General features: G+C 47.7%; 1 protein-coding gene and 1 pseudogene across 8 annotated transcripts in view; both read right to left on the bottom strand.

Annotated features, from left to right (window-relative positions):
* The window catches only part of LOC105467393 (protein phosphatase 2 regulatory subunit B'gamma), a 167,418-nt gene extending 149,693 nt beyond the window's left edge, over positions 1 to 17,725 (bottom strand). For 3 of the 8 annotated variants that reach the window (XM_071099570.1, XM_071099572.1, XM_071099575.1), the window contains exons 1-2: positions 17,571 to 17,668; positions 15,331 to 15,396 (exon numbers count right to left, since the gene is read on the bottom strand). In XM_071099570.1, the coding sequence (XP_070955671.1) occupies positions 15,331 to 15,396; positions 17,571 to 17,612 (108 nt within the window). In that variant the 5' untranslated portion in view covers positions 17,613 to 17,668. Of the gene's footprint in view, positions 1 to 15,330; positions 15,397 to 16,391; positions 16,614 to 17,570 lie in introns of those variants that run through there. The other 5 variants (XM_071099573.1, XM_071099582.1, XM_071099571.1 and 2 more) reach the window with 5 other exon arrangements.
* Positions 17,726 to 25,137: 7,412 nt separating this feature from the next.
* Positions 25,138 to 25,748, bottom strand: LOC139363991 (uncharacterized; annotated as a pseudogene).
* Positions 25,749 to 26,644: the final 896 nt, after the last annotated feature.

A 26,644-nucleotide genomic window follows, 5' to 3' on the forward strand; every position in this document is an offset into this window, starting at 1 on the left:
AATAGGCAAAGGACTTGAACAGACATTTCACCAAAAAAGATATACAAATGGCCAAACAAGCACATGAAAAGACGCCCACCACCTTTAGATGTCAGGGAAATGTAAATGAAAATTACAATGACTTCACACCCGCTGGGATACCTATTCTTTTTCAAATTGAAAAATAACATGTTAGCATGGCCAGGCTCACGCCTCTAACCCCAGCACTTTGGGAGGACTGCTTGAGCCCGTAAGTTCAAGACTAGCCTGGGCAATATAGTGAGACCCCTTTTCTCCATTAAAAAGAAAAAAATAGCCAGTTGTGGTGGCATGCACCTGTAGTCCCAGCTACTCAGGAAGCTGAGGCGAGAGGATAGCTTGAGCCCAGGAATTCAAGGCTGCAGTGAGCTATCATTGTACCATCGCACTCCAGTCTAGGTGACAGAATGAGACCCTGTCTCAACAAAAAGACAAGTGTCATAAAGGACGTGGAACAACAATTGGAACCCCTGTCTATCGTGGTGAGAATGTAAAATGGGGCAGCTGATATGGAAAACAGTTTGGTGGTTCTTCAGCAAGTTAAACTTAAAATTACCATCCAAAGCCAGGTACGGTGGCTCATGCTTGTAATCCCAACACTTTGGGAGGCCGAGACGGGAAGATCACCTGAGGCCAGAAGTTCGAGACCAGCCTGGCCAACATGGTGAAACCCCATCTCTACTAAGAATACAAAAATTAGCCGGGCATGGTGGTGTTTGCCTGTAATCCCAGCTACTTGGGAGGATGAGGCAGGAGAATCGCTTGATCCCAGAAGTCAGAGGTTGCAGTGAGCTGAGATAGCGCCACTGCACTCCAGCCTGGGCAACAGAGCGAGACTATCTCAAACACACACACAAAAACGACCATCCATATGACCCAGCAATCTCACTCCTACGTATATACCCAAAAGAACTGAAAACAAAGTGTTCAAACAAAAATCTGTACACAATGTTCACAGCAGCATTATTCACAATAGCCAAAAGGTAGAAACAACTCAAATTTCCTCAACTGATGAAACGAAATGTGCTATATCCAAACAATAGAATATTAGCTATAAAAAGAAATGAGCGTTTGGGAGGCCAAGGCAGGCTGGTCATGAGGTCAGGAGATCGAGACCATCCTGGTCAACATGGTGAAACCCCCTCTCTACTAAAAATACAAAAATTAGCTGGGCGTGGTGGTGTGCACCTGTAGTCCCAGCTACTCAGGAGGCTGAGGCGGGAGAATCGCTTGAACCTGGGAGGCGGAGGTTGCAGTGAGCCGAGATCATGCCATTGTACTCCAGCCTGGCAACAGAGCGAGACTCCATCTCAAAAAAAAAAAAAAAGGGAATGAGGTATGACACTTGCTACAACACGGATGGACCCTGAAAGCATTCTGCGAAGTAAAAGAAGCCAGACACAGAAGGACAAATATTGCATGATTCCGTTTCTATGAACTATTCAGAATCGGCAAATTCATAGAGAGCAGACTGGTGGTTGCCAGAGGCTGGGGGAAGGGGAGTGAGGAGTGACTGCTAGTGTGAATGGGGTTTCCTTTTGGGGTGAGGGGGGCTTTCTGGAATAGGTGGTGGAGAGGGCTGCACTACCCTCAGCATCCTTGAGTCTTCTGGGCTTATGGTGACAACAGCAAGGGCCCCACGAAGCCAGGGAGACACATACGCTTTGGGAGGATCAGCTGTTCTCGGCACAGAGAAGGCATTAGTGTTGGCTGAACGCGAAGTGAGAAACAACAGGTGTGCTTCCTCAGTTTAAGTGCTTACTCCTGAAATAAAAACTGGATATCTATCTTAAAGCGGTAAGAAATCGCTATAAAGAAGTATGATACTGTTTAGCGATCCGGCTTGGGCAACATCTGAAAAAAAGGACTTGATTCTTCCCCGTTTGCCCTCTTCTGGAATGCTGGTTACGGGGAGTTTTATTTTATTCTACCCACTCAGTGAGGGGAGAGATGACCTAGAATTTACTTTAGCCTCTTGATGTCTGGCTTAATGATGGGAAATTATTTTTCGAACTCAGCTTATCTGTCAAACCCAAATCAAAATAGTCGGCCTTTCCCGTCAGTAGAAGCCACTGAAAGTCGGTGGTCTCGGAGGGTTCCAAGAGAACACTGCGGCCCCCACCTGTCTGAACAGTGGCTGCACCCGAGCAGCAGCTGCATTTTCTAGGAGGAAGGCAGGGGTGGAGTGGATGGGGGGGCACAGTCTGAAATGCTATTTGAAACACTTGTTGGCCACTCAAATGGAAGCTACGGGAATAAAGAGGAAGTTGTTCCCTCCCCTTCCCAGAGCCTCTCCACTGAAGAGACACGGGGTCCCTGGAGGAGAAGGTGTCTATTGCCGTGAGGATCTGGGATTCTGGAGTCTGTGGCTGGGGGGAAGGATGTGGTGGGAGTGTCTGGAGAGGAGGGAAGATGAGGTGGCCAGTCCACATGGCAAGGCAAGGTGCTGCCCAGATGGGCCTTGAAATTATGCAGGAGTTCAGGTTCCCAGCCAGGGTAGATGAGCTGCTGGCCCTGAGCCCAGCCCCGCTGCCAGGCCCAGAGAGGGACAAAGGCAAAGGGCGTTGCCTGCCTCAGTGGTACGTGCCCCTCTCCCAAGTCTTCCCAACAAGCATGGCCACACTTCCTCAGGTAGAGGAAACAAGACACCAGAGGCGTCCCTCACGCTCAGGGACAACGCCCCATTAGTTTCTAACAGAGACACAGCAAGTCCAAGTGTCCAGGTGCCCTCACAGCGCACAACCTTCCATGCAGCCAGGCAACAGCACCCCAATATATTTGGAGTAAAAAGGCAATCTGTGCAGCAGATACATGGATGTCTATTAGTCTCTCTACTTTGAAATATTTCATGGAAACAGCAAAATGGGCAACTGGATTTGTGACAAAGCCTCTCTCCTAGATGTTTTATCATGTAAGGGATTACCAAATGAAACAAGCCGTTCTTTCTCTTCATTTAAACACTGCAATTCTAAAAAGTCACAACTAGATATAAGATATTTATTGTTCAGGTGGGCAGGGCCAAATCACTGATCTCTCAGTATCTCTTAGATGGTGAATAGAGTTAAACACAAAAGATACCTCTTCCACAGACCATAACTAGTACTGGTTTCAGATACGGGCCCAGGGACCCATAGCAGCAGCTTCTCCAAGTGCTGAACCTGATTTGGATTCCAGTAGGCTGGGGCTGGGGAAGCCACAGCCCATGAGCCACATCTGGCCTCCTGGTTATTTTTGTAAATAAAGTTTTGTTGGCATACAGTCATGTCTATTTATCCACCTACTGTCTACGACTTCTCTCTTGCTGCAACAGCAAGAGTTAAGTAGTTGCAGTAGAGACCACGTGCCCCCCTAAAGCCTTGAATATTTACTATATGGCCCTTTACAGAAGAAGGTTTACTGATTCTTGTGCCAGGACAACAGTTTCTGGATGAGAGGAAGAAATAATGGAAAACAGGACAGATTTCCCTGATCAAGTCCGATGATGCACTCACAATCAGCAAACCTCCTGAGCCTGCCTTACAAGTGACAGTGAAGGAAGAGGCAAGTTACGACCTCCAGTAATAAAAAGATCTGCGGAGGCAGTCACTGGTGCATCTCAGCATAGGAATAGTCAACAGATGCAACTTCCATCTGGCAACCACAAAGCAGGGTGGGGCTGCAGGGAGAAAGCAGGTGCTCTGTCCCTACAGAATCCCCCTGAGGCCACGCACTCGGAGACTGGGTATAGCAGAGGATAGGAGTGAGCTATGCAGCTGAAAAGGAGATTGATGTTAGGTCTGAATACTGATCTGTCCATAGCCACCTTATCCTCACACACCTCCTCTGCAGAACATCAGTAAACTGAGTGGTTGTGACAAGAAAAAGGGATTCTCCAAAGAAACCAGTCTGTCGAGGAAAAACTAAGGCTGCTAATGCAGAAGCCGGCACCTCAAAGCAAATTCTCTGCAGTTTAGTCTCTAGGGGCCAAAAGTCACAAGAGCCAGCTCTCAGCCAAGGCCTCTAAAGCAAGTGGTCAGCTGACAAGCCCGCCCGCGGCCAGCTGTGCCAGTGCCTCATCCTTGCCTGTGTGAACAAAGAAACCCTTCATCTGAGAAGCAGAGTCTTCCAGTTGGTCTCCTTGTTCAGCTCTTGCCCCTTGTTCCCACACAGCAAATAGGAAGATCCTCTTACTTCCCTACTCAAAACACCCTAGTGGCTTCCCTCAGAATAAAAACTCAAAGCCCAACTAGACTCAGTGGTTCATGCCTGTAATCCCTGCACTTTGGAAGGCCGAGGTAGGAGGATCACTTGAGGCCAGGAGTTTCAGACTAGCCTGGGAGACACAGTGAGATCCCTTCTCTACAAAAAAAAAAAATACAAAAATCAGCTGGGCATGGTGGTACACACCTGTAGTCTCAGCCACTTGGGAGGCCGAGGCGGGAGGATTGCTCGAGCCCAGTAGTTCAAGGCTGCAGTGAGCTGTGACTGCACTACGGCACTCCAGCCTGGGCAACAGAGTGAGACCCTGTCTCTAAAAACAAAACCCCAAAACCACTCCCCCTCCTCGCCAAAATCCCAAAACCCTGCGTAGGCAGGCTGTTTATAAGACCCTACCCCACCTTGTCTGTGCCCGGCTCCCTACCTCCATCCCTCCCGCTCTGCCTACCCTCACTTCTCCTTAGCCAACTGAACACCTGGCAGTGGACACGACACACTCACTTCCTCCATGGGGCCTGTGCACTACCTGCTGCCTCTGGCTGAGTGAATATCTTGCCCTAGATCTTTGCACTGTGGCCTCCTTCTTGACATTTACATTTCACTTTTCATGTCATCTGCTTGGTTAGACCATCCCTGACCCCTTGAAGCAGCCTCCCAATCTCCAGCAGAGGGGCTGCCAGAGGGTCCTGTCCACCAGCAGTGTGTGGAGCCATGTGAGGGGTTTTGGTTGTCACCATGGTGTTGAGATCCCCAGGGCCACTGCTCTGCAAAGGTGAGACGCTCTCACGCCCAATGTCACTAGTGCCCTGTGGAAAACACCTGCAGCACCGCACTCTGCTTTTGTGCCCTCACTGGAGGCACAGTCCACGAGAGCAGGAACTCTGCACTCTCCATGGTGCTCAGCACATGCCGGATCTCAGAATGAACCCGCTGGCTGACTGAGAATGAAGGAATCCCCTGGAGGGAAGCCGCAATGTCAGAGAAAACAGCCAAGATAAACAGGAACATGATACAGAGAGAGGGTATGATCCCTCCAGGGGACAGAAGGGAGACCTGACTCCAGAGCCCAGCCTCTGCCACACTGCACAGCTTCCCTGATCTGGACAGTGGCCCCATTCCTAATCAGCAGGACAGTCAAAGCGGCTGTGCTCTGTGAAGCAGGTCTGAGAACGGGAGGAAGATGAAGGGAGAACCTTGATTTCCGTATTATTTATTTATTTATCTATTTATTTTTTGAGACGGAGTTGCACTCTGTCACCCAGGCTGGAGTGCAGTGGTGCAATCTTGGCTCATTGCAACCTCTGCCTCCCGGGTTCAAGGGATTCTCCTGCCTCAGCCTGCTGAATAGCTGGGACAGCAGGCACATGCCACCGCGCTTGGCTAATTTTATTTTTTATTTTTTTAAAAAATTTTTTAGTAGAGATGGGGTTTCACCATGTTGGCCAGGCTGGTCTTGAACTCCTGACCTTAGGTGATCCGCCCGACTCGGCCTCCCAAAGTGCTAGGATTACAGGCGTGAGCCACTGCACCCAGCTGTATTACTGTATTTTTTAACCATGTGTGTTTTGGCCCCAAAATAAATAAATAAATAAGAGAAAATGTCTATAAAAGACTAGGAGGACAAAAGGTCTTAACCGCTCTTGGGTCTGTCCAGGTCCCACTCTTATGGGCAATGCAGTCTTTCTCATATGGGTGTCAGGTGTAGGCCAACCACAGACCAAACAGCAGACAGGGCCTCCCTCCCATCTCACCACACACTCCCTCTTCTTCTCGCTCTTCTCTTTTGCCAATATATGCCTTCTCTTCCTTTAAATTTAACCTTAAATTTGATATTTCATATGAAGAGTGATAGCTAACAAAATACGTTAAACTAAATTAAATACACTCACATAAGAATTATTTTGGAAAATACTGTTAGGGTCTGAAGTAGCTCTGTCCAACAGAACTTTCTGTGAAGCCGCAAATGTTCCACATCTGCTGGTCCACAGAGTAGCTGCTGGCCACATGTGGCTACTGAGCATCTGAAATGTGGCCTGTGCAACTGAGGGACTGAATTATTTACATAATTTTAACTTTCATTAATTTAAATTTAAATTTAAAATAGCCATATGCAGCAAACAATGAACATCTTGGCCAGGGCAGGTCTAACCCCTTCAGAGCCCCTTAGTACTTTGATTTTACTACTGGGCAATGCCAGCCCTTGGTCAGAGCTAACACCTGCAGGCTGCAGGGTATCTGAAATTAATCTCTTGAGGGCCATTTTTGTTGTTGTTGCTATTGAGGTGGAGTCTCACTCTGTCACCCAGGCTGGAGTATAGTGGTGCGATCTCAGCTCACTGCAACCTCTGCCTCCCAGGTTCAAGCGATTCTCATGCCTCAGCCTCCCGAGTAGCTGGGATTACAGGTGCCTGCCACTGCGCCCAGCTAATTTTTGTAGTTTTAGAGGAGATGGGGTTTCACCATCATGGCCAGGCTGGTCTTGAACTCCTGACCTCGTAACCCACCTGCCTGGGCCTCCCAAATTGCTGGGATTATAGGCATGAGCCACCGCGCCCGGCCGCTCAATCTTATATTAAAAAAACATATACCAGACAGTGTGGTGGCACACACCTGTAATCCCAGCTACTTGGGAGGCTGGGGCAGGAGAACAGCTTGAATCCGGGAGGCGGAGGTTGTGGTGAGCCAAGATCGCGCCACTGCACTCCAGTCTGGGTGACAGTGTGAGACTCCATCTCAAACAAACACACACACACACACACACACACACACACACACACACACACACACACACACACACACACACACACACACACACACACACACACACACACACACACACACACACACACACACACACACACACACACACACACACACACACACGATGAAGAAAAAGCCAAATGTCCTTAATAAAGCAATTTTTTCCCCTTCTGGAGAGCTTAATTTCCAGGCTTGTTCTCTCACTCCCCCAGGTGGAGAACATGAAGATGACAATGTTGTCTGGGTTTGGGAAGCAGCACTTGTTTCACTGCAGGAGCACTGGAGAGTCTCTGCTTAACACAACACACTGATAGGAACGTGCGAGGTGCTTAGATAGGACGTTGTGCTAAACCAGACACCGCTGTGCCCTGCCCTTCGGCAGGTACCCAGTGTTTTAGGAAACACTGGAGACCTGTCTTCAAATGGAAATATTCCAGATGAATCTTCCTGTGATTTAGGAAAACATCACCGCATTTCATGTTGGTGGCAGACGGACTCACTCAGCTCCGCTAAGGATGCAGGTGGAAACCCTTCCACCATCACATGGCAGGGCCATAAGCTGCTGTTCACCCTGCTGTTGCTTTAATGTAGCAACTTTGAGCATCTTTCTTGAACTGGAAAACTTCAGATTTCATATCATTTGCTTGATGAGCTCTTTCTAGAATTGCATATACTGTAGCGAAGCTTTTACTGAAAGAGGGAGAGGAATGCTGATCTTATCTACTGGCCTTAACCATAATACACACCCTAGGATCCACTGGCTTTCTGGAGCTCCATAATTTAGTGGTGAGCCTGTGTCTGCTTAGACGCTTTAAAGCATCTGATTTTCTCACCCAAAACTCCAGGTGGCTCTTTACATGAAATGGCTTCCATCTTGTCCCATCCAATCAAGGACAACAAGATCTAACTGAATGGGGGCCAAGTTACTCCTAAGTATACTGGATGTCCAGAAGCAACAGGTGCTACACTTCAAAAATGATGGGAACGGCCAATACTTCCGTTCCTAACAGGTCAATACTTCCTTATTCTTTTTTATCTCCTCAATCCTCAACACAGTGCTCGCACAGAACAAGACGTGCTCAAAACAAAACCTATCTTATAAAACACATTAAATAGATATGTAACTATGCTCTGAGAAACATTCCCAAAATAAATTTAAATTAAGATATACAAAGCACAAAAGATCACAGGGAAACCTTTACAGTCACTGCCACATACCAACATTTAACAACAGACTGCACAAATGATGCTGGTGCCTTCGATTATAACACCATATTTTTATGGTATCTTTTCTATGTTTAGATACACAAATGCTTGCCATTGTGTTACAGGTGCCTACAGGGTTCAGTACAATGACATGCTGCACAGGTGTGTAGCCTGGAGTGACAGGCTATTCCCTAGGCCCTAGGTGTGTAGCAGACTGTACCACCTGTTTGTGTTAAGCACATGCCATCATGTTTACAAAATGACAACATCGCCTAACAGCGGAGCTCTCCGAATGTACCCCCCTCATTAAGCGATGCGTAACTGTATTTAAATGGAAATCCTATTTTGAAATGCTTTAATTAAAATAAGATCTTATGAGGTTATACTTTTTACCACTGACCTTTTAACCATGATCTTATGAGACTACACTTTTTTCCACTAAGTATGTAAAAGAAAACTAAGAAAAAACCAAAATACTCTAGTTTTTAAATTTTTCACAAGACATTAGAAAAACACCTAAATACCATAATCTTCTGCTTTAGAATAATGTTATTTATTTAAAATGAATTACACTGAATAAAAATTCTACATTAAAATTCCCTTATTGGATCAAAAAAGTGATATATAAGCCTCTTAATAAACAAGTTTTGAAGCTCTCCTTTTCAGTACTTTCAGAACCCACCAACTCAATACTTCTTGACTCTAGGTCCTAATATATACGGCAAGATCAAAGAAGAATCAAACTCAACTGATGCCTTCGAGGACTGAATCTAGCTAGGAAGGCAAGTCACAGGGGAACAAAGGTCATCTAACACAGTATACGTGGCAGAGAACTATGCACAGCCAGCCACTGGTCTAGTAAGTAATTGCTATAAGCATTTAAAAGATGGAAAACGCACAGTCCAAGATGGTGAGAAACAGCTTCACTGACGTTTCTGGATAGATGAGCTTAAGTTGGAGCTACAAAGATGAAAGGGGCCGGGCACGGTGGCTCATGCCTATAATCCCAGCACTTTGGGAGGCTGAGGAGGGCAGATCACGAGGTCAGGCGATCCAGACCATCCTGGCTAACATGGTGAAACCCCATCTCTACTAAAAATACAAAAAAATGAGCTGGGTGTGGTGGCAGGCGCCTGTAGTCCCAGCTACTTGGGAGGCTGAGGCAGGAGAATGGCATGAACCTGGGAGGCAGAACTTGCAGTGAGCCAAGATTGCGCCACTGCACTCCAGCCTGGGTGACACAGCGAGACTCCATCTCCAAAAAAACAAAACAAACAAAAAAAAAAACCCACACACAAAAAAAACGATGAAAGGAGTCAGATGGCCAGCAGAGGATGGGGGAAGAGTATTCTAAAACAGTGGTTCTCAAAGTGTGGTCTGGGGACCGGAGGGTGTCCCTTGACCCTTTCAGGGGTCCACAAGGTCAAAACTGCTTTTATGATAACATGAAGACGTGATTTGCCCTTTAAAGTGTCATTATGGGGAGTTTTTCACAGGCTACACATACAAAATCAGAACAGCTTGCGTGCAGGGGCAGACAGCTACCTTCGACAGAGCCAGATGTTAAAGAGATTTGCAAAAACAGAGCCATGCCACTTTTCTCAGCAAATTAAAAAAAAAATTCTTTTCACATAAATGTTTTTTATGCCGACATGTGATGGGTGTTATTGTTATTATTAGCTGAACTATTTAAAAACTTTCAGCTTTAATTTCTAAGGAAAAATATCAGTATATATACATAACCCACTAAATAAAAGCTCTTTGGGGTGCTCGGTCATTTTGAAGAGTATAAAGGAGTGATCCCCCTTCTGTGTAAGCACTCACTGCTGTTCTAAAGGAAATACAATGCTGAGATGTATATGTGCCAGGCATGGTTTGTAAGCAAATGTACATCCTCCATAGTGCAGTGGCTCAACAGGGGGCGATTTGATCCTCCAGGAGATGTTAGGCAATGTCTGGAGGCATTTTGGTCGTCACACTTGGTGGGGGCCGTGGGCCACTGGCATTGAGGGGTAAGGCCCGGGACGCTGGTGAATGTCCTACAAAGTACAGGGCCACTGGGCAGCCCCGCGACAAAACATCTGGCCCCACAGTCAAGTATTCCGATTGGAACCCTTGGTCTAGAGCGGTGGAGGTCACAAAGGAGGTACCTGGGGTCTACCGACCTTGCAGCTTGTGATGTAGGACGGGAATGGGGGCTAGAGGAGGGAGCCACTTAAGGAAGAACCCACCACTCTCTCATGCCCCAAGGGCAGCAAGCTCAGGACAGCTGCTTGCTAACAACCCCAAAGCTCAGGGCTGCGCTGAGGCTGCAGTGGCTGCGGGGATGGATCCGCCCTGCAGCACCTCTTTCCCATGCCCCTGGGCTCTAAAGAAAGACCATGGGGAGGCGCTGGGAAGAGTGAGCCAAGACGCGGCAATTAAAAGCAAAGGATTCCATTTGCTCCATAATCGTTACATATGAATTTCAAAAAGATTTTTAAAGTATTATTTCTCTTGGTCTTCTCTGGGTTTCACTGAAGTTCAGCTTAGGGTTATATGGAAAAAGTTGGGAAAAGACTGATGGAAGCGAAGGCATGGGAGGTTCTAGCGCAAGCCCCAAGCTCGGAAGTGAGCCTACAGGGTGTCAGGAGCCCTCCTTGGAGGGGTCATACCGAACAAAAGGACTGTCCTTGTCTTCCTCCCACTAACTCAGGTGAAAACTTGCTACAGAGACTGTGAAAAGAAGGAGTATTTCTTGCAAAGATATTTTTCATAAAAATGTTGTTAACATTTAATGGGTGTATTATTAGATAAATATTTTTTAAATTTCAGTTTTAATTTCTAAAAAAATTACTCCTCGCCTAGGGCCTATGCGACCCGAGGCGACTGTCAGTCTCCCTAGGTCTAGACCATCAGAGTGGTGGCACCGGAATGTAAAGGGAGAGATTATAACAGGAAAAAAGTTGTTACTAAAGGTAGAAGGTGGCAAAGCTAGCTAAGGAGTTGGAGAGAGGATTGTTCTTTCTCTTCAGCAACAGATATTATGTAAGAGTTGCTGTAGAGACTTTCAAACAAAACTCAGCTGAAGCAGGTGTAAAACACATGACAATACTCAAACAACCTTTAATGTGTTTAAAACAAATCACTTTACAAAAAGCATGAACACTTTTAAAAATGTGACATTGGACACAGTACACAAACTTAAAAGAAACAACACCCACCTATGGTCTGATCTTACAAAATGGACTTGAGGAATCTCAGAGCAATTTATTAACATTCCAAATAATCAGAAAATGTGCCTAGTTATGTTTCCACAGATTTGAATGTTACACTGAGAACAGATGCTCAAAAGTGAGTCTCCTTTGTTAATCTCCACAGAATTTTCCAACTTCAGGTGACCCATGAGCCCATTTGTTGCCTCGTTCCTTAGACTTCCTATGAAATAAATCAGCAATAAGGAGTGGGAAGAAACTTTTATTTCCAGGACACATGTACATAAGCAACAAGTCAAAATTAACCATTCTATCTGAAAGAGAAGAAACATGTACCAACACATGTCATTCAAAGAGAAGTTTCTAGAATAAGGCAAAAGTTACAGGGCAGCAGTTATGACCTTTGACAGAATTTTGCTACACTGAAAGATACAGCCTGCCATACCTGCAGGGAAAATGTCTTTCAAGAAGGATAGCACCCCATCTGTCCCATACATTTAAAAAGAGCCTAATCTTAAACTCATCCAATCATTTTAGGGATGAGAAAACAGGGTCACACAAATTAGGTGACATCATTTATGACAAAGCAAGAATCGGCATGTTTATTTTTTAACCCCCAGGCTGAAATATTTTCCACTCTACCACTCTATCCTATACTCCAGGACTTTATCTTTCTTACTGAAAAACCCAAACCATCAAATATCCCCTTGTTCTACCCAAGAATTGTTCTGCAACATACGCCACCTGCTTTCTTGCTTTCTATGAGGCTGAAGAATAGCCAGGCAGGATTTTATTATACGGATTTGCCATATACTTGAAGTAGTGTGTTACGTCAATCAGAGGCCAGCTTCTTGAATGCTTTCTCTGTTGGGATTATTTCCATGCCGTCTGGCTGCTCTGCCCTGGGCAGGTCCCTGCTTTGCACATCTCTTAAGGCTGTGAAGCCCCAAGTAGGGTAACTGTCCCATCAGAAGGTGAGTTCACTGGGTAATGGGAGCAACTGCTCATTGTGAAGGTGACATGATGTTAAAAGGCTTGAAAGGGGCTGGGCGTGGTGACTCACATCTGTAATCCCAGCACTTTGGGATGCTGAGGTGGGCGGATCACCTGAGGTCAGGAGTTTGAGACTAGCCTGGCCAACATGGTAAAACCCTGTCTCTACTAAAAATACACACACACACACATAAATTAGCTGGGCATGGTGGCGGGAACCTGTAATCCCAGCTACTTGGGAGGCTGAGGCAGGAGGATCACTTGAACCCGGGAGGTGGAGGCTGCAGTGAGCCAAGATCACGCCATTGCACTCCAGCATGGGAACAAGAGCAAAACTCGGTCTCAAAAATAAAATAAAATAAAATAAAAGGGCTTGAAAGCAGCATGGGACTGTCAAGCCTATTTAAACCGTTCAGGTTAAAATATTCAAGTTAAGAGTAATACTGAAAGAGAGGAGAGGGAAAAAGTGTGCAATAATGGTTTAATTCACCTGCATGAGTCAATCATATTTGGTAAGTGGGTGGAACTAGAAGTGAAGCAGTCAGCTGAAGACTGAGCGGAAAAAAAACAATAATAAAAAAGTTAAGGGTCAACTCAAAGGTCAAATGAACAGAAGTGTCCCAATTTGTATTCCTGAAAAACAATTTACACAGTGATCTGCCAAGTGTCAAGCTTAATATGCCATGTTGCCTCTGGTATCCTTATAAGGAAGCAGTGAAGGGCCCAACATTTCAGTATTTTTCAGTGGTAATTTCAAGCTCTGTAGCTCCAGCTCTTAGACAGTAGCACTAGAAAAAATACAAAAAGACAAGTGGGGCATCATACTCAGGCACTGCAGGCTACACCGCAGGTCTTACATGGCTGGCAAACTGCTTTCAAAACACACATTTCACATAGTAGTGGTTTTGGTATCTTTGAGTTACTGACAGACTTTTCAGGTTTAAACTTAACATTATTCATCCTTACAGCCAGGATCTTCCTACTAAAAATAGGAATAAATGAAATATACACACTGATGCTCCTATCCCTAAAGTAAGAGGATATAGGTACGTTAGCAAGAAAGTTATGGGGAGAAGAAATCTTAGCAGTTTTAATGAAAGATCAAAAGACCAAAAAAAAAAAAAAAAAGGCATATCGCATACACCTCCATGAAGCACCTACGTTTCGTCTTCATCTAAACGAATTTAGTCAAAAGGGTGACAGGGAAGAAATAAGCAAGTGAAATCCAAGCATGGCATAGTAAACCTCAGTTGTCTGCTATAAAGACAGGGAGGGACAGACTGGCACAAATGATCCTAACTATTGACATTTAAGGAACCTTTTGGATTTCTGCTTTTTGCTTTGGGGAGGGCAACAGATTTGCTGGAATAAACCACCTGCTGAAGAGGAGGGAGGTTCAGAATACACCAAGTGATAGAAAAGAGAGAACGCAGAGCTAAAAAAAAGTCCACTGCAGATCATCGCCAGTTCACTGTGCTTCCCAGACAGAACTGAACTCATTCTAATTTGGCTTACAGGAGGAAGTCTGACACTGGCAAATAAATGTCGTTTGTGATAAGACTGGGACCTCAATGATCCAGCTCTGGAGAAATGACACTCTATTAAGCCAATTATCTGCTACCCATGGATTCAAAAGGACCCATCAGCTCTGCCTGGGTCCACGCAGCTCCTGAACCCTTGGCCCCAGGTGCTCCAGTTCAACAATAAATCACAAGGAAGAAAAGGCAAAGGAAAGTGGTGACTCTGCAAATCCTCTGAAGGCACTTCACGGTGTGAAGGAACAGTATCAACCTTGTTCAAGTAGATGCAGTCCTCACTTGGCATTCCAGCTGTTCCTCAATGAGGCCAAAGCCAAGAGGCAAAGAAATTCACAAGTGGCCAATGCACGTGCGTGCACGCACGCAGGCGCGCACACACACACATACAGAATGTGAACAACAATAACATATCAAAATCAGGTAAATTTTTCAAATACCAACATTACGGGGGAAAGAGGCCAAGGAATCATCAACAGAAATAGGGAGCTAGCCCAGGACGTCAGTAGCAGAGATAGTATGAAGGAAAACAAAGGTGATGGAAGAAAAAGAACCAACCACTGAGTCGCCTGGCAGCTTGCAAAGAAGTGGCGGTGGCGGAGGATGACCCTAAAGCTAAAAGCAACATAGCAACACCCACCATAGACCCCATAACACCAACCTATACAGGAGGGCTGCTGGGTTTGAGGTGTGGGAAATGAACTTAAAAATACCAGTTCCAGGCTGGGCACAGTGGCTCAGGCCTATAATTCCAGCACTTTGGGAGGCTGAGGTGGGCAGGTCACGAGGTCAGGAGTTCAAGACCAGCCTGACCAACATGGTGAAACCCCATCTCTAATAAAAATACAAAAATTAGCCGGGCATGGTGGTGGGCACCTGTAATCCCAGCTACTCAGGAGGCTGAGGCAGGAGAATCGCTTGAACTCAGGAGGCAGAAGTTGCAGTGAGCTGAGATCGAGCCACTGCACTCCAGCCTGGGTGGCAGAGTGAGACTCCATTAAAAAAAAAAAAATTAGCTGCATGTGGTGGCATGTGCCTGTGGTCCCAGCTACTTGGGAGGCTGAGGTAAGAGGATCACTTGAGCCTGGGAGGTGAGGGGTAGCAGTGAGCAGAGACTGAGCCACTGCACTCCAGCCTGGGTGACAAAGTGAGACCCAGTCTCAAAAACAAACAAACAAAATACCCCCAAAAGACCCACAAACCAACTCCATAGGCAAGCACAATTTTCATAAAATCATTAATAGTTTTCCAAAGCAAAACAGTAAATACCTAAACAACTAAAATTGAGGGTTATGAAAGACACCACAAAAAAAAAACCTCACAGAGAGAAGCATTTTAGAAGATTCTAGGCTTTATCACTCTCAGTTTTTCTACCTTAAGTTAAAAGCTGTGTATGAAATACAAAGTCAATATTTGATGACAGTTACCTCTGATTCTACTGTGTCTTGTCCTTCTTTTGAACTTTTTCCACTCTTTCCTGCTTTTGGTGATTCCTGGTAAACATCAAGCAAAGGCAATTAGTCTTCTCACTTTTCAGACAGGTAAATATCAGATAAGCCAAATGCAGTTTTAAAAGTGATTTATTTATACAACTTAACTAGAGCTTCTGATATTTTTAATTCATCCCATTAGGAAATTCTATATCACATTGTTTAGGATTCCAACAGTGCAATGCCCCCCACCCCCCATTCAGATTCCTTTCGTTTTATCTGCATTTGAGGTTGAAAACTTCAAGCAGAAAACAGATATATCCAATTTTACACAGTGCTTCTGGCATTTTGAGATCCATATCACATCCCTTTCTTCCTTCCCACCCTAAACCCTATGAGTGAGGATTTCTGGGGTGATAATGAAACGCTACAGAGCTCCACCTGAAGCAGAAACATACCCGCCCCCCTCGAATGCAAACGCAGCACCCTTGCTCGCAGCCCTCACCGCCGCCGCCACCCAGGATAATAATAGTGTTTGAGAGCCTCACAGCGTCCCTCTGGGGCGGCACAGAATTCCTTACCAGCTTTCAGCGGGGTCCCTTCCCGCTCCCTTTCCCCCGTCCAGGGGTCCCTCCCCAGGAGTCTACAGCCCCCATCCCTGAAGCTCCTTTCCGGGAGACTGCGAGGCTGCGAAACCCCTCAGCGGCCGCACCTGCCCGCCCAGGCCCACGGCGCGCTGTCGGGGGCCGGCGCCCCTCCGACCCTCTCCCCGGGCCGCGCCCTCCCTCCACGCTCAACCCCGGCCCGTCACGAAGGTCCCCGCGGCCCGGGCCTGGGCCCCGCGGTTCCGGCGCGATCCCCGGGCTCCCCGCCCCCACCAGGCTTGAGGGCGAGAGAAGCCAGGGGATGCCTGGCCCGGCCGTCCTCGGGGACGGGGAGCCCGCGGTGTCGGGCGGGGAGGCTGAGCCGGGGCCCGGGCGCAGGACCCCGGTGCCGTCGCGCCCTCCCGCGGCAGTCCCTCCCCGCTACCTCCGTCCCGCGGCCGGGCCCGGACTCACTTTCTCCTTCTTGTTTTTATTCGGCATGGCTGGAGCGGGCCACCTCCGCCGCCGCCGCCCCTGCCGCCGCCTGCCCCCGCAGCAGCAGCGCCCCCACCCCGGCCGTCGCGCCCCCGCGGCCGCCGCCGCCGCCGCCGCCGCCGCCGCCCGGGGACTGAGTCGTTCGCTCGCTCTCGCTTCCCCTTTTCCAGGCTCCCAAAGGCTGCGGCAGCCGCGGCGGCGGCGGCGGCGGCGGCGGCAGCGGCGGCGGCGTCTCTCCGCCCCTCCCCCGGCCGGCCCGCCCCGCCCCTCCCCACCCCCGGCCGGCCGCCCCGCCCCGCCCGCTCGCCTCTCGCCCCGCCCCCGCGCCCGGGCCCGCCCCGCTGCCCTCAACAGCGCCCTGCCATTGGTCGACGCGCCCCCACGTGCCCTAACGCTCCCCGCTCCCCCCACCCTCTCCGCGCGACCCGTTCACACCCGCGCTCTCCGTCGCGAGTCGCCGCGAGCCGGCCTAAGGCAGGCCGCGGCCTCAGGGCACGGGCCTGGCCGCAGAGCAGAGCCGAGCCAAGTCAGGGGAGGGAGCGTGTGGCTGCGATTGCGGTGATAGGGCCGTGGCCCGCTGTGGAGGCGCAAGACAGAGCGTGAGACGTAGGAAATGCACATTTGAAATGTATGGCAACAACTTCTGCAGCCGGCGAGGCGTGAACCGCGGCCTCCTGGCCTCGCCCCCTCACCGCCGCAGGTCTCGCTGCAGTCAAGAGTGCCCCGCACGCTTTGCACTGAGGCGCACAGAGAGGCCCGGGAACCGAGAGAGCGGCTGTTTCGCGGGACCCCGCTAGGCCCCGCCTCCCCTCCCCTCCCTCCCTCTCCTCCCCTCCCTCCCTCTCCTCCCCTCCCTCCCTCTCCTCCCCTCAACCAGCCCCCAACCCCTCCCCTTCCCTCCCCTCCTCTCTCCTCCCCTCAACCAGCCCCCAACCTCTCCCCTCCCATTCCCTCCCCTCCCCTCCCCTCGACCGGCCCTTCCCCTCGACCGGCCCCTCCCCCCGACCGGCCCCTCCCCTCGACCGGCCCCTCCCCTCGACCGGCCCCTCCTCTCGACCGGCTCCTCCCCTCGACCAACCCCTCCCCTCGACCAACCCCTCCCCTCGACCAGCCCCTCCCCTCGACCGGCTCCTCCTCTTGAATAGCCCCTCCCCTCACCAGCTCCACCTTCCGTAGATCCTCCTTCGAGGTCCCGCCCATCCGACAGGCCCGTCCCTCCCTAGTTGGTCCCGCCCTCCGCAGTTTCTCTCGTAAGGTCCCGCCTACCCGACAGCCCCGCCCTTTCCTGGTTGGTCCCGCCCCCCGCAGCTCTTCCGGCGAGGTCCCACCCACCCGACAGCCCCGCCGCTCCCCGTTGGCCCCGCCCTCCGCAGCTCCTTCCGCGAGGTCACGCCCACTCGTGCAGCCCCCTCTCCTCCGGCCTCGGCCCCGCCCACCGAGGCCAGGCCTCGAAGACTTGGTGGCCGCTGCGCCAATAGGATTTTATTTTTATTCTTTAATTTGACTGGATCGTAAATGGTAAGGAAACCTCTGCATGATGACTGGGAGTCACCTGATTTCTCTCCCCTCGTTAATAGCTGTGAGGAGGGGGTGTCCCAGGGAAAAACGTTAACTTTTTAATACAGTACTTCCGCAGTCCACCTCGTTCCCAGAACTATTGGAGACGCTAATGACAGGCGTCCCAGATTGCGGAAATGCATTAGGTAGTAAGACTCTAGGAGTGTACGGATTTCACGTGCGAGAGGCATTGGTGCTTCACCTGTGATGATGAAGGAGCTACATCTTAACTGGCAGCTTAAAAATCATCGCGTTCTCTTAGTCCCTGGGGTTTTGTTCTTGGAAGTTGCCAGGCAGAGCATTTTCGATTATTCTCAGCAGTTCTGCAATGGGAAAGCTGAAAGACAGGGGATAAGAAAAAAAAGATCTAAAGTGAGGAATGTTGTGGGAGGTCCAGAAAGTAAGTTGTGTTTGCGGGTGTCTGAATGTCTATGGGCTCTTAGACGAGTATCTGTAGGTAAGCAGGACAGCCTCAAACAGCTATTTGTGTGGAATAAATGGCTTTTTTTATTAATAATTTAGGTGGGTTAATGGTGTCTCCAAAACAATTTTGAGGATGGAGCGATGCCCCTAGTTAACTTAATAACATTTTAAAAATAAAATATATGCTTTCAATTTAATAAGCCCAAGATATATCCATATCAAAAAAGGAGTAGCTCTGAAACTATTGGTTTATGGCCATGAACTCTTAGGGAGGCTTAGAGGCTTCTCTGAGACAAGCCTATGCCACCAAAATACTTGTATCATAGCTCCTGATCCGGTGTTGCATACAATTCATTCATTCGACCCACATTTGTTGGATAACTATTATGTGCAAAGCATGATGCCAGAAATTTCATGGTGAACAAGGCACTACCCTTGTCCTCAAAGAATTCACATGCTTGCATGGAAACAGAAGAAAACCAGCAATCAGAAGGACATGACATGTGACAAATCTGCAGGACTGGGATGAGGGGGGTCAGGCTTGGAAGCATGACAGAGCACTGCACAGGACGTTTTGTTATGGCCAGAGATGAGACTGAAGGAACAACAACGCTGAATTAAGACTGGTAGACCTTGCCAACATATTGTACTTCTTTTTGAATGCATTTCAGGGTCACTGACAGATACTGCAGTGGGGAGTGATGTACTTACATTTGCATTTTAGAAGACATTGGTGGTAGGAGTATGGAGAAGGAGGTGAGGGTGGGAGTAAAAGCAGGAGGCAGAAAGAGCAATCAGCATCCAGCTATGGTTCAGGTAGGTGCCGGGGAAGCATCTCCACAGCAACACGGGGAAGGATTGCTGACGCGACAGAGAGCCAGAATCGAGGATAAAAGGCGAATGCTCATGCTTGTAGTTTGGGCAGCACAGTGAATGGTGAGGAAGGGATGCAAGTGGAGGGCATGTTTGCAAGGGAACAAGACTGCAGTTTGGGACACATCGCTGTGTCCGCAAAAGGTAGGTAGAGGTGTCCAAGATGGCAACTGGAAATATAGCATAGAGGACTAGTTGCATGTCAGGTTAGGGGTTTCTCAGGTCAGTTTAGAGTTTGAGGGAAAGCACAGGGACAAGGTACCAGCAAAGCTGCCTAGTTACCATCCAGTGACCTTGAAACTATAGCAACCAGAGAAATCTGACTCAACACCATTGCCTGTACACCTGCATGTGTACCTCGCCGGCCATTGGACTGGCTTCATCTGCCCACGTTAGGGAGGACCATCTTTAATGACAGTTACTGACTGCTCTAGAAGACACTGGGTTTCATGCAGTGTCCTGAGTGCTGTGGTATTTACAGGAACGCTAAAGATAGACATAGCTCCTGCTTCCAAAAGAAGGGATTCAGGACAGGCTATTGAGATGGGATATAAAGCCATCATGTGGCTGTGCATGTGTGTGCACACACACTTGGGTGCGTTCTTGTGTGTGTGGCTGAGGGTTACCTCTTCCAGGATGGCCCCACATTCCATGTGCATGAAGGCACTGCTCGCATTCACACAAAACTCCTTTTCTTCCAACCCCTGCTCTTCTGGGACACTTTTTTGAGATGGTCCCTGATATAGTTAGGATATTTATCCCCACCCAGATCCCATGTTGAAATGTAATCCCTGATGTGGGAGGTGGGCCTGCTGGGAGGTGTTTGGATCATGGAGGCAGATGCCTCATGAATGGCTTGGGCCATCCCTTTGGTGATAAGTGAGCTCTCGCTTGGAGTTCACATGAGATCTAGTTGTTTAAAAGTATGTGGCACCTCCCCCCACCTTGAGCCTGCTTTCACCATGTGAAGTGCCTGCTCCCCCTTTGCCTTCCACCTTGAGTGAAAACTCCCTGAGGCTTCACCTTAGAAGCCGAGCAGATGCCAGCACCATGCTTCCTGTACAGCTTGCAGAACCATGAGCCAATTAAACCTCTTTTCTTTATAAATTACCCAATCTCAGGTATTTGTGTATAGTGATGCAAGAATGGACTAATACAGTCTCTAGAAACCCAAACATACTTTTTCCATGTCTGTCTTCTCTGTACGTTGGATTGCTTTATTTGTGCCCCTGAGGTCTCTGGAGGATCAGAGAGGTTCCCACAGGACTGAGGTCTTTGGCCTCACTGCAGCCACCAGCCACAGCCCTACAATGTTCACTGCTTCGCTCTGGATAACATAAGTGGTGCATATGAGCAGCGCAGAGAGAAGGTGGCCCTTGACTCAGAATCAGCCCTGCACCCTTCCCTGCGTCTGCCCTCAGAAACCCTTCCTGCGTCTTCTCTATGAAGATGCCTGCAGCACAGCTGGCCCTGCCTGTTCCTCTGAGGCTGGTGTGGATCTGCCCTGCCCGCCAGGCTACAACTTTGGTCACCCTGCCCAGAAAGCCTTCTCTCTTGGCTCTCACAGACCCCGGCCCATGGACTTAGGTTTCTTGATGTTCCTAGGCCTTCTGGGCATCCAGGCAGTCTTGCATACTTGGATTTTCAGCTGAGTTTCCTAGGGGCAATGATCATGTCTCAGGCATTCTGTGTGACTCAGTGCCTAGCGTTTAAAGAAACTAATTCTAGCTGGGTGTGGTAGCTGACACCTATAATCCCAGCACTTTGGGAGGCCAAGCTGGGAGGATTCCTTGAGCCCAGAAGTTCAAGAGCAGCCTGGGCGTTGTGGCATGCATCTGTGGTCCCAGCCACTCAGGAAGCTGAGGCAGGAGGATTGCTTGAGCCATCACTGCAGATAGAGGCTGCAGTGAGCCGTGATCATGCCGCTGAACTCCAGCCTGGGTGACAGAGCAAGACACTGTTGCATCTCAGACTTGTTTCTGACTTTATGCCACTTTTCTTTAACTGCTCTTTCTCCAGCTTTGTAGTGTGCTTATGGGCCCTCCTCTGTCTGTATCACTAGCTCCCCAGCCCCTCCTCCTCACCTCTCCTAGACCAGGGCTACCTGGATTGGGTAGTGACTTCCTTTCGGGCATCCCTGAGGCCTCCCCAAAAACTAGATGTTCATCACATCTGCTCCTCCCAACTTTCCTCACTTCCTTTCCACGAAAATGTCATGAAACACGTATTTTGTACTGAATTTGTATCTATTTATTCATGCACCAGACTCCTTCCACTACAAATTTGTCTGCAGAGTTGGAGTACAGAGTATGTTAAGTCAGATTACATTTGAATTAATTATCCATATATTGAGTGCGGATCACACTCTGGGCATGTATCAAGCACTCAGTAAGTTTAACAAGTGGACCGTGATTTGAAGTGAGGTGCCATTTGGTTCTGAGGAGTCCAAGAAAATACCCAAAAGTTAGTACTTTCGGGCACAAGGGCACCCAGAGAGCTTATTAGATTAAGCCAGGCATCTTGTTTGGCCCCTGTAGAGCTTTGAAAAAATGCCGCGAGCCAGTTAGTCCCCAACAGATGGGAATAAATGCTGCAGGTGCCTGGAGTACTTTCCCAATGAGATCCAAAAGGTAGAAAGAAATCTGTGAAAGTTTCAAAAACTGAAAATTTCATAGATTATTCTAAAAACTGTGGAAGTTCAAAATAATTCTAAAAATGTCTTAATACAATTTTGTATCCAAGTATTGAAGAAAAATGGAAAACAACACAAAATAATTCATTTTCATATACATGGAGTGAAATACAATCCCTTTCTTTTTTCCTCCCAAATCCCCAAGTCCAGTGGAGGAGATAAGACAGGACAGAAATAACTTAACCTACGGTGGCGGGAGAAGCGCACCGTAAGAGCATTAGCGAGCAGGATTGGGGACGCTTTCAGAGAGGAGACGTATTCAATAGAGCAGCAGAGAGCTTGCTGGAAGGGAGGGTGTGGATAATCAGCTGCAGCGTGTTCACCTGCTGACTTTCAGTTCTTGTCCTAAGTTTGGGTGATGGTTTTAACAGGCTGGAACAGATGACCCAGTCAGAGGATTTAATTGGAAATAAATGAATCAAAGGTCCATGCACAGAGGCATGCAAAGGCCACGCCAGGGACGAGGGAGTGGGAAGCAGGCAGGGGCAGTGGCTGTGGGAGCTGTCCTTGTTCCCAGGCCTCACTGGGCAGAGGGAGGCAGAGGTCATGCCAAAGCCTGGTGTAGCCAACTCATTGTCATAGTCCCCATCGGTGTGCAGGGATGGAGGCCAGGACAGGTGAAGTCACACCCCACCCTCTTGCTTCTCCCCTCCTCTCTCTCACCAGTGGCTCCCATTTTGCTGACCCACTTGAGCCAGAGAGCCAGGAAGCCCAGTGAGGCATCCCTTGATGTCCTGCTTTAGGGAGGAGAAGGGTGGGGAGTGGCTGTCAAGGGGGCCTTAGGTGGAGAATAACTTGGTGTCATGGCAGAATGGGAGATCTGGAATTAGAAGACTTGGGTTTGTGCAGACTCTGTGTGCGTCTCAAAACCTTTAACCTAATGGTTCTGAAACAGGAGTGATTCTGCCCCCCAGGGGACACTGGTGATGTCGGGAGACATTTTTGATTGTCACAACTGGGTCAGGGGGAGGGCTACCGGCATCTAGTGGGTAGAAACCAAGGATGCCACTATACATCCAACAATGCACAGGACAGCCACACACAACAGAATCCTCTGGCCCAAAAGACACTAGTGCCGAGGTGGAGAACCCCTGGTCTAAACTCACGAAAAGCAGATGTGACACAACATGCCCTGCCCTCTCTGCTGGTTACCAAGAGCATCACAGAAGACAGTGGGCATGGAAGCCAGAACTGTGCCACAGACTTCATTTAAGGAGAATTTCTTGGTCTGGATGGAACTCCACAGTTTGCTGAATGCACTTCACTGCCTATCCCCCACCCCCTGCCATTGTCATCTTTCCTCCCCTTCATGTGGAGAAAGAGAAAACCTCCACTGCATCTTCGAAAGAGAGCAGCCCCCTGCTCCAGTGAACAGGATTCTCTTCCAGGTCACCACTCCATCCTGGCAGACCTGAAGAGATTGCCTTTCTGCATGAACTGGCATCCAAGTTATAACAGAGAACTAATGAAACTGCCTTTAATTTTGTAGAATTATGACAAAATACATACAGCATAAAATTTACCATCTTAACATTTTTAAGTGTATAGTTCTAAGACATTAAGTACATTCACGTTGTTGTGCAAACATCACCACCATCCACCTATGGAACTTTCATCTTCACAAACTGATATCTGTTCCAACCAAACCGCTCCTCATTGCCCCTCTCCAGCCCCTGGCAACGACCATTCTACTTTCTGTCTCAATGACTGACTACTCCAGGTGCCTCAAATGTGGAATTATGCAGTATTTGTCATTTTGCGATTGGCTTATTTCACTTAGCATAATATCCTCAAGGTTCATCCATGTTGTAGTATATGTCAGAATTTCCTTCCTTTTTAAGGCTGATATTCCATTGTATGAATATTCATGTATTGTATTCTTTATTCATTCATCTGTAGGTGGACACTTCCACCTCTTGGCTATTGTGAATAATGCTGCTATTGTAGCAGGACGAGCCACAGACAAAATTCATCAGACACCGGATTAAAGAAGGAAGAGGTTTATTTGGCTGGGAGCTTCGGCAGACTTGTGTCTTAAGAGCCAAGCTCCCTGAGAAAGAAATTCCTGGCCCTTTTAAGGGCTTACGACTCTACGGGGTCCACATGAAAGGGTTACGATAGATTGAGCAAGCATGGGGAATGTGACTGGGGGCCACATGCATCAGTTAACAGAACCAAAAGTTTTACAGTGATTTCTCATACAATGTCTGTAATTCACAGATAACACAAGTAGTTTTGGTCATGGGTTAATATTATTATTATTATTTTAACCACCAGGGCCGGGTGATGGTGCTCAGGTCGTCCTGCTATTTATCTTATTTCTGTTTCTTTCCAACTTTTCGCTTTCTCCTTTTTCTCTTGTCTTATAAACTAGGGAAACAGGGAGGGGGTGGTGGCGAAGAAGGGAAGGTCAGCAGGAGAAGTGGTGGTCTCACTCCATACTAGTAATATGGATGTGCAAATATCTTTTTGAGATCCTGCTTTCAATTCTTTTGTGTAGTTACCCTGGATTAGTTCATTCTCACAATGCTGTAAAGAACTACCGGAGACTGGGTAATTTATAAAGAAAATAGATTTAATTGACTCACAGTTCTGCAGGCTGTACAGAAGGCATGACTGGGACGGGGCGGCTCACGAAACTTACAATCATGGCAGAAGGGTGAAGGGGAAGCAAACACGTCTTCATATGGTGGCAGGAGAGAGAGAGAGAAGGGGGAGGTGCTACACACTTTTGAACAACCAGATCTCGTGAGAACTCACTATCACAAGAACAACAAGGGGGAAATACAACCCCATGATTCAGTCACCTCCCACCAGGCCCATCCTCCAGCATGTGGGGATTACAATTTTACATGAGATTTGGGTAGGGACACAAAGCCAAACCATATTATACCCAGAAGTGGAATTCCTGGATCATATGGTAATTCTATTTTAAATTTTTTGAGGAGCCTCCATACTATTTTCTACAGAGCCTGCACCATTTTATATTGCTACCAATCACATACAAGGTTGAAGGGGTGGCCTGCCCCTCCACACCTGTGGGTATATCTCATCAGGTGGGACGAGAGACTGAGAAAAGAAATAAGACACAGAGACAAAGTATAGAGAAACAACAGTGGGCCCAGGAGACCAGTACTCAGCATACCAAGAACCTGAACCGGCACTGGTCTCTGAGTTCCCTCAGTTTTTATTGATGATTATTTTCACTATCTCAGCAAGAGGAACGCCACAGAAGAGCAGGGTAATAGTGAGGAGAAGGTCAGCAAGAAACCATGTGAGCAAAAGAATCTGTGTCATAATTAAGTTCAAGGGGAGGTACTATGCCTGGATGTGCACCTAGGCCCGATTTATGTTTTTCTCCGCCCAAACATCTCAGTGCAGTAAAGAATAACAAAGCAGCATTGCTGCCAACATGTCTCGCCTCCCACCATAAGGCAGTTTTTCTCCTATCTCAGAACTGAACAAATGTACAATCAGGTTTTATACCGAGACATTTAGTTCCCAAGGGCAGGCAGGAGACAGTGACCTTCCTCTATCTCAACTGCAAGAGGCTTTCCGCTTTCACTAACCCACCTCGGCACAGACCCTTTACGGGTGTCGGGCTGGGAGACGGTCAGGTCTTTCTCATCCCATGAGGTCATATTTCAGACTATCACATGGGGAGAAACCTTGGACAATATCTGGCTTTCCAAGGCCGAGGTCTCTGCGGCTTTTTGCAGTGCGTTGTGCCCCTGGTTTATTGAGACTAGAGAATGGCGATGACTTTTACCAAGCATACTGCCTGTAAACATTTTGTTAATAAGGTACGTCCTGCACAGCCCTAGATCCCTTAAACCTTGATTCCATACAACACATGTTTCTGTGAGCACAAGGTTGGGGCAAAGTGGCTGGGGCAAAGTTACAAATTAACGGCATCTCAGCAAAGCAGTTTTTCAAAGTACAGGTCAAAATGGGATTTCTTATGTCTTCCCTTTCTACATAGACACAGTAACAGTCTGATCTTTCTTTCTTTTCCCTACACAAGGTTCCACTTTCTCCACATCCTCACCAACACTTGTTATGTTTTGTTTTTTCAATAGTAGCCATCCTAATAGATGTGAGATGATATCTCATTATGGTTTTGATTTGTGTTTCCATAATGATTCGTGATGTTGAGCATCTTTTCATATGCTTTTTGGCCACTTTTACATCCTCTTTGGAGGAATGTCTATTCACGTCCTTTACCTATTTTTAAATTGGGTTATTGATTTTTCTTCCTGCTGTTGTTGTTGTATTGTAGTAATTCTTTATATATTCTGGATATTAATCCCTTATCAGATACATGATCTACAAATATTTTCTCTCCTGTAGGTTGCCTTGCCTTTCACTCAGTTAATTATGTCCTTTGAGTCACAGAAATTTTAAATTTTGATGTCGTCCAATTTATCTATTTTTACTTTTGTTACCTGTGCTTTTGGTGTCAAATCCAAGAAGTCATTGCCAAATCCAATGTCATGAGGCTTTTCCCCTATGTTTTCTTCTAAGCGTTTTACAGTTTTACCCTCCATATTTAGGTCTTCGGTTTATTTTGAGTTGATTTTTGTGTATGGTACAGGGTAAGGGTCCAACTTCATTCTTTTGCATTGCATATCCAATTTTCACAGCACCATTTGTTGAAGAGACTGTCCTTTCCCCATTGATTGGTCTT

This window comes from Macaca nemestrina, chromosome 7 (assembly GCF_043159975.1).
Source record: "Macaca nemestrina isolate mMacNem1 chromosome 7, mMacNem.hap1, whole genome shotgun sequence".
NCBI lineage: Eukaryota > Metazoa > Chordata > Mammalia > Primates > Cercopithecidae > Macaca > Macaca nemestrina.